At 50.7% G+C, this 7964-nt stretch overlaps 1 protein-coding gene across 3 annotated transcripts; it reads right to left on the minus strand.

The window, feature by feature from the left end:
* Nucleotides 1-403: 403 nt before the first annotated feature.
* Nucleotides 404-5894, minus strand: NKIRAS2 (NFKB inhibitor interacting Ras like 2). Of its 3 annotated transcripts, none has more exons than XM_017856604.1 (4): nt 5746-5894; nt 4296-4403; nt 3317-3558; nt 404-2397 (listed from the first exon to the last, which is right to left on the minus strand). In XM_017856604.1, the coding sequence occupies exons 2-4, from the start codon at nt 4387-4389 to the stop codon at nt 2158-2160; spliced, it is 576 nt and encodes a 191-aa protein (XP_017712093.1). In that variant the 5' UTR covers nt 4390-4403; nt 5746-5894; the 3' UTR covers nt 404-2157. The 3 variants fall into 3 exon arrangements, with proteins under 3 accessions (XP_017712093.1, XP_017712095.1, XP_017712094.1); XM_017856606.1 differs by having other exon boundaries at nt 4296-4422; nt 5746-5891; XM_017856605.1 differs by having other exon boundaries at nt 5681-5891.
* Between the last annotated feature and the right edge of the window lie 2070 nt (nt 5895-7964).

Raw genomic sequence — 7964 nt, forward strand, 5'->3', positions numbered from 1 at the left:
TACTTGCCAATGAGCCCAGTCTAAATATTGAGGGGGTAACTCATCCCTCAGCAGCTCTTATTAGCCTTTCTCTGACTTCCTGAACCCCAGCTCTTGGAGAGCGGGTGTGGGTCTCCCTCAGACTATGGACTCAGCTAATACCGAATACCCCCAGGGCTCCCAAAGGAAGAGCTTTCCCTTCTCTCAACCAGCCCCTGCCACTGTGAAGCTAAGTATTGGGAGGCAGTCTCACACGCACTGACAATTTTCATGCTGTCAACATCAGTGTCACAAGCTTCCTCCCACTGCAGCACCGCCCCCTCTGCACCCCACAATATGGGACCTTGCCAGTATCCCCCTTATCTTTTTTTTTTTAAGACATTTCCAATGGGAGAACCAGAAAAAGGGGGGAGGGGAGGGAAACTTTTTGATAACAATTGTGGTTTTATTGTGTCCAATGAATGCATCAATAAATGAACTTGAAGCCCAAGCCTGTGTGTGTCCTAATTCCACTCGCCCAACCCTGGGCACCTGCCCCACTCACCTCTGGCTTTGAGAAGGGGCGTGTGTCGGTGGTTGCCTGGCTGCAGTGTCTCACCTAGGCTAGGTGTGCACCTTAGAAGCACAAAGCGGGCACAGGAAGTAGTGGGTAATAAGCTCACTTTGCAGGCCGCTGGGTATGTGCCCACCCTCCTGAGCCCCGAAAGAGGATCTGTCTGCTCCTGAGAGGCTGCTACGTGTTTGCCTTGTTTTGTTCAGGCATCTGAGGTAAGAAGGAGGGGCCAGAGGAGCACCTTGTCCAGCCTTCACCATGGCAGCGGGCATATAAATATAAATACAGGTAACTTATAAATAGAAGTCCAGCTCTGAGATGAAAACCACAGGCAGGATGAAGAGCAGCCTCCAAGGGCAAGGCTGGCGGGCTGGGCACAGAGTGGCCGCTCTGGCGACTGATAGCAGGTAGTGCACTCCTACCCCCTGGTGGCTGGAGGGAGCGGCAGATCCCAGCCTTCTGGGCTGGTCGGCATAGCACCTTGAAGAGGGAGAAGCCATTGGCTTTACAAAATCAGAGAACTGGAAAGGATCTAGGAGATCATCTGAGCAACTCTGGTCATCTTACAGATAAGAAACTGACACCCAGAGAGGGGAAAGGTCTTGCTGGGTCACAAAGTGGGGTGGCGACTCATAGACCAGTTATTCTATTCCACCTCAACCAATGAGGCCAATCTGCTCCCTGAGCAGGAAGAGGAAGTTAAACTATTGGTGGGGGTGGGGAATTTTTTTTTTTTTCTTGAGATGGAATCTTGCTCTGTTGACCAGGCTGGAGTGCAGTGGCACGATCTCAGCTCACTGCAGCCTCCACCTTCTGAGTTCAAGCCATTTTCCTGCCATAGCCTCCCAGAGTAGCTGGGATTACAGGCATGTGCCACCATGCCCGGTTAACTTTTGTATTTTTGGCAGAGATGGGGTTTCACAATGTTGGCCAGGCTGGTCGTGAACTCCTGACCACAAGTGATCCACCAGCCTTGGCCTCCCAAAGTGCTGGGATTACAGGCGTGAGTCACTGAGCCCAGCCAGGGGTGGGGGATTTAAAACAGAAAACTACACTCCCAGGAGGCTAGCTTCTTCCAGCCAAGAAAAGGACAGGAGAAAGGTCAGGGTGAGGGATGAGGAGACGCCTAACGCCAGTATAGGAGCATATGTGTGTGCATGCACACACACACAGGCACAACTAAAGGCATACACACAGTACCTGGACACCCTTTTTCTGGCGTCCAGGCTGGTGCCATAAGTGTTGTCACTGACGGGAAGCCCAGAGGGTGGGACCTACCTATAATAGGAACCAGACCCGAGGAGGGACACTGCTGCATGGTGACTCTGCTTCCTGTTTGGGGCAGCTGGAAGGGACGGTGACCCACTGCCCCAGGAGACAGTGGAGCAGAGCCTATAAAAGCTGGGGTGGGGAGTAGGCTGCGAGGGCTGAGGAAGGGGATGTCAACCAAGAGTATTTGTACTTCCTGGAGGTGAGAGGGAGCAAAGTGGCTGGGGCCTGGCCTACTGGGGAGCTCTGTGGCTGACTGGGAAAGGCAGCTTTCCCTCTACTTTGCCCTCAACCCATCTACCAGAGCCCCAGATGCTGAAATGGGGCTAGGATTATAAAGGAGGAACGGCAGCTCTTCAGCCATCCAAGGAGCCGCTGCCCTTGTTCTTCCGGCTGAGGGGGAAGGCAGACTTGCTCTGGGGTTGCGTCATCTTACTGGCCAGGTAGACGAAGGGCTCCAGGAGGGAGCGCCGGTCCGCCACTGACACCTCCCACAGCTTCACCTTCTCTGACTTGGCCCAATGCTGAGCCACATCTGGGTCTACACGCCGCTGCTCCTGTAAGTCACACTTGTTGCCAAGGACCACAATGGTGACCTGGGGAAGAGGAACAGAGCATAGGCCTGTGAATGTATCATAGACCCAGGAATGGACATGCGGGATGGCAACCACCTAGGAGTTCTATGAGAGGAAAGCTAAATGGCTGATGTCTCGTCTCTTTCTAGATTCCATACCACTCATTGTGGGAAAGGAGATGGTTGCTTTTTCTTCTCTTTCCTCTGTTCAAATTCTGGCCTCCATCTAGCCCTCCTTTTAGGAGTTCTATCACCAGCCCTGTATTGCCCATACATACTCATTACTAGCAGTCAGTTTCTGGCTCAACAACTCACGAGGAAGCACTCCCAGAGCTCTGCAGCTTAGAGGGGGATTCTGGAGAACAGAAGGGCCTTCATGGCCAGATGCGTGGCTCATGCCTGTAATCCCAACACTTTGAGAGGATGAGGCAGGTGGACTGCTTGAGTCCAGGAGTTTGAGAACAGCCTGAGCAACACGACAAAACCCCATCTCTAGTAAAAATACAAAACTGAGCCAGGCATGGTGGCGTGCATCTGTAGTCCTAGCTACTCGGGGGGCTGAGGCAGGAGGACCACCCAAGCCTTGGGAGGTTGAGGCTGCAGTGAGCTGTGATCATGCCACTGCACTCCAGCCTGGGTGGCAGAGTGAGACCCTGTCTCAAAAAAAATAAAAAAATTAAAAAAAAATAAAGAAGGGCTTTCATAGCTAAAAGCATGGAACTATCAGAAGAACAACTAGTGGGGGCTTCATACATTAGGTCAGGGACCCCTTAAGCCACAAAGAGGCCTCTTTGGTTGAGCAGACTCAACATGCAGCCACCCACTTCTAGCTCCTAACTCACCTTGGAGTGAAGAATGGAGCCATGCCAGGCTCCCCAAACCAGCCCACTGCCCAAATTCTCTGATCACTGAGGCTCCCACCAGAAGCCTATGCCACACACCTCCTTCTTGTCCTTGGATTTGTCAATCTCCTTCTTGAGCAGCTCCACACGCTGAAAAGACTCTCTGCTATCTGTGCTGTAGACCAGGACGTAGCCATCAGTGCAAGAGAAGCAGTGTCGGGGCAGTTCGGCCCCATCTCGGAGCCCCCGGGTGTCGTAGAAACGCACCTGCTCTCGCACCCCTCGGTCTGTCTCAATGGAGCCCACGTAGATGTCTTCCTGCGTCTCGATCATCTCTGAACCTGGTATAAAATGAGAAAACTGTCTGAAGTGGAGAGGGAGATGGGAAATGTGAGTTATGAGAACAGCTTAAGGCTGACCAGATGGGGAGAAAGGAATGTGGGGGGCTGAGGAGGCCAGAGAATTGACAGCCTGGCAGGACTGAAATGATTTGGGTTTAGGGGAACTAACATTAATTTCTTTATTTCTTTTTTTTTTTTTTGAGACGGACTTTTGCTCTTGTTGCCCAGGCTGGAGTGTAATGGTGCGATCTCGGCTCACCGCAACCTGTACCTCCTGGGTTCAAGTGATTCTCCTGCCTCAGCCTCCTGAATAGCTGGGATTACAGGCATGTGCCACCACGCCCAGCTGATTTTGTATTTTTAAGTACAGACGGGGTTTCTCCAAGTTGTTCAGGCTGGTCTTGAACTCCCGACCTGAGGTGATCCGCCCACCTCAGCCTCCCAAAGTGCTGGGATTCAGGTGTGATCCACCACGCCCAGCCAATGGACATTAATTTTATGCTAATTCCATGCTAAGCACAAGTGTGATATGACAGCTTCTCCTTCCTATCTTGGACACAGGGCTTTCTCCCTCCGATTTTGTTCAGTGTTGCAGAGTTGATCTGTTACAATGTAAGTTTTATTCTTCCAGGGGCAAAAACCACCAGGAGCAGCTTTTAGCCTGTGTGTGTTGTGATCAAGCCTATTCCTTATTCTTCAACTTCTCCCATTGTTCCTCCCCCTCCAATAACACTCACCCACCACGTGGTTCCCATACAGAAGCTGCTCCAGGATTGAAGTTTTGCCCACAGACGCCTGGCCACACACGACCACCTTGCAGCTCTTCCCCATGCTTAGTTTTCAACCTTGAAGAACAGAAGCACGCTGGGTGAGGTGAGGAAAGAAAGCATCAACACAGAGGGCAGTTACTAGCAGATGTTTTCTGGTGGACAAAAACAAAAACCAAAAAAATAGAAGGCAGAACTTCCATAACTGAGAGCCCAAGTTCTAAACTAAATGTATAGTTCCAGGGTTTCAGCACCATCCCAATGCTAGTCAGAGGAAACCGATGTCTCTATGTTCACTACTGGATGGTGAGCTGTTATTTTATTCGTCTTTGTTATCCCCAGTTCCTAGCCACTACCTGTCACAGGGCAGGTGCTTGGAAATGCTGCCATAAAGGGAGAGGAGAGTCACTGGCCACTGGCCAGGTTCCCTTCTGTGCACAAGATGTAGAGAGGACCAATTAGTGAAGGGAACTCAGCCCAGCTTCCTCTCTTTAATCATGACCCCATGGCGAATTAAGCAGGAATAGTATTTTGTGTGGCTGGCTGAAGCCATCTGCTCCCTGGGGGGACTGAGCAAATAAAAAGGATAATCTGGGGCAGGGCACGGTGGCTCATGCCAGCACTTTGGGAGGCTGAGGTGGGCGGATCACAAAGTCAGGAGTTCGAGACCAGACTGGCCAACATAGTGAAACCTCGTCTCTACTAAAAATACAAAAAATTAGCCAGGCGTGGTGGCAGTGCCTGTAATCCCAGCTACTTGAGAGGCTGAGGCAGGAGAATCGCTTGAACCCGGGAGCCGGAGGTTGCAGTGAGCCAAGATTGTGCCACTGCACTTCAACCTGGGGAACAGAGCGAGACTCCGTCTCAAAAAAAAAAAAGACAATCTGCTTTCCTGTACGACTCATCTGAACAACAATCAATTCCCTCTAAACCCCAGTCAAGTATACGGCTAAAATGAACATAAGAGAGAAAGAGTGAAGAAACCTAGGGAAAAAAAGGCTTCAGAAAGGAGATACTTTTTGCTGCCCTTGGGCTGACAGACACAAAAGAGAAAGCTCATAGAAACCCTAAGAGGTCCCAGACAGGTATCTCCCCGAAGGCAAACTTCCAAACACAAGCCCCACCCCCCGACCCAAGAGCTCCAGACAAAGATCCCCCCACAGCGAGCAGAGATAGATCACTCCCAAAGACGGTCCCAAACAGAAACCTCTCCAGGGGAAGCTCCTGACACAGATCCCCTCTTCATATACTGAGACCTACAATAAAAGACACCATAAGAGTGGGCCAGAGGGGCCTCCGCCACAGATTTTCCCACGGGGGAGCCCCCAGATGAATGAGAGGCAGAGACCAGCCACCTAAAGCGGCCCGGAGGTGGAGGCCGATCCTAGCGCCGGACGAGCCTCGCCTCCCAGCTCCGTACCTCCCGGGGCCCCCGCAGCACCAGCCGGGCCCTCGGAGCGCGCGGGGACCAGGGGAGGGGCAGCTCCGCCGCACAGGATCCAGTCTTCCTCCCGGGTCGGTGTAGGCTCCGCTGGGCCCCGCCCCCGCCGCCTGCCCTCTCCCCAGCTTCCGTCAGGCAAGACGAATTCCGGCAGCGGAGAACGGGTGCGGACCGCGCAGCTCCCCCAGAGGCCGGCGGGGGAATGACGGCCACGACCTGGCCTGGGTGTGCGCGGGAGCCCAAGGTTCTAGACTCCCTGGACGCGGGCCGCTTGTTGTCCTGGTGTCTCTGAGGCCCAAATGTTCTCCCTCTAAAGGCGATCAGGGTACAGTAACTCTTCGTTTACTCAATCATTCATTCGTCAAATGTTTTCTGAGCATCTTCTCTGTCTGTGCCATGTGCAGGGCCATATACTGAGAGAAAGTGGACGAGTTAGATACGGTGGCTGCCCCTCAGAACTCATGGTCTAGAGAAGCTAGATGTCTAACAATTACTGAGGTGCTGTGGGGCACAGCAAAAGGGCATTTAACTTTGAGTCAGCGGACACTGAAGAGCTTGGGGGAAAGGGTGTCCTAGGGTGGAGGAAACATGGCTACAAGTCATGGCATTTTCTGGAACTATGAGAACTTGGGTTCAATATTGGTGGTAGAAAGGACCTAAATACTGGTACTCAAATTAAATAATTAAAAAAATAAAAGAAACAGATAATCAAAGGCTTTGTGTGGTAGGCCAAAGAGATCAAACTGACGGCAATGGAAAGCCAGTGCCAATGAAGGACATGACCAGTCCCTGAGGAAGGTCACTCTGGCAGAAGAGGGAAGACTGGACAGAGATGAAATTGAGGACCGATTAGGAGACTATTGCTGTATTCCAAGTTTTTTTTTTTTTTTTTTTTTCTGTTGCTTTGTTGTTGCCGTTTTTTGTTTTTAGGGACAGGGTCTTACTCTTTTCTCCATGCTGGAGTACACTGGTGTGCTCATAGCTCACTGTAGCCTCTAACTCCTGTGCTCAAATGATCCTCCTGCCTCAGCCTCCCAAGTAGCTGGGACTACAGATGCACGCCACCATGCCCAACCTATTCCAAGATTTAAAAATATGATGAGCGCCTGAATCGGGATGGAAAACTGGAGATGCATTTGGGAAATATTTGGTAAGAGAATCAACAAAACTGAGCAACAAATTGGAAGCCAAGAGTGAGAATGGTTTAATCCATTTAACAAGATACGGAATTTAGGAAAGATAATAATTACATCCAGCATTTGTTTTTTCTGTTGTTGAGGTGTAGGTAGACAATGAAAAGTTAAATTTAAATATGGTAAGCTTTGAGGATTTGTGAAACATACAAGAGATATCCAGTAGATAGTTGGAATATGCAGCTGTGGAAGCTGAAGAAAGGTCTAGGTTGGAGATATGTAGAGTTGAGAGTCAACAGATGGAAGTAAAGCTGTGGGAATAAATGAGTTGCCTTAGAACATAAAGTGGGAAGATGGTGAGACAGGTTGGCTAGCATTAGACTGGACTATGAGCCACTGACAGGCAGGGCAGGTGGTCTGTAAGTCTTGTGCCCTCACAACCTAGCACAGAGTAGGCGTTTTGGAAAAGGCTATTGAGTGATTGGCTCAACGAATGACCCCTCCTTTCCAACCTAGTGAGCTTGTCCTATCCCTCCCTACTCAGTGGTCGCTGTGGTTTCAGCTCCCCCCACACTGGGATAGGCAGGGTAGGAGCATTGGCACATGCTGTTTTCCTGGAAGAAACAGGTAAATCCTTTTAAAAATTCCTTTGCCCTCTTCTCATTTTAGCTACTCTTAGCTTTACATTGTAAAGCTACTCCTAATACTCCTCCAGTTTAACCCCAGAAAGCTCCAATTTAATTCAGCTCCACAAATAGTAGCTTGGGTGAGGGAATAACAAGACAATTAAACTGTGCCCTTGTCCCCTGTGAGTTCTCAATCCAGACCGCATTCGGCAAGACAAGCGCGATGAGTAGAGAGTTTATATAAGAGGTGGGAGTAATGGGGACACAAGAGCAGGGACCTCACCCAGCGAGCTTCCTTATAAACTCCAGGGCAGGGTCTGGGGCGCCATGTGTCAGCTTTCCTAGGCTTAATGCTGAGATGGCACTTCCCAGGCGGCTGACATGAAAGCAGCCTCATAAAAGGGTCAGCGTCATTAGGGTGATGAACCAGCTGGTGTTT

Source organism: Rhinopithecus bieti, unplaced genomic scaffold (assembly GCF_001698545.2).
Source record: "Rhinopithecus bieti isolate Rb0 unplaced genomic scaffold, ASM169854v2 scaffold_44695, whole genome shotgun sequence".
Lineage (NCBI taxonomy): Eukaryota > Metazoa > Chordata > Mammalia > Primates > Cercopithecidae > Rhinopithecus > Rhinopithecus bieti.

What these genes read in the sequence shown, in the direction of transcription:
- NKIRAS2 (XM_017856604.1), bottom strand. Translation starts at nt 4,389, where the DNA reads ATGGGGAAGAGCTGCAAGGTGGTCGTGTGTGGCCAGGCGTCTGTGGGC. An exon ending in GTATGGGAACCACGTGGTGG is followed by an intron (nt 3,559 to 4,295) that starts GTGAGTGTTATT and finishes ATTTTATACCAG; the next exon opens with GTTCAGAGATGATCGAGACG. An exon ending in AATCCAAGGACAAGAAGGAG is followed by an intron (nt 2,398 to 3,316) that starts GTGTGTGGCATA and finishes CCTCTTCCCCAG; the next exon opens with GTCACCATTGTGGTCCTTGG.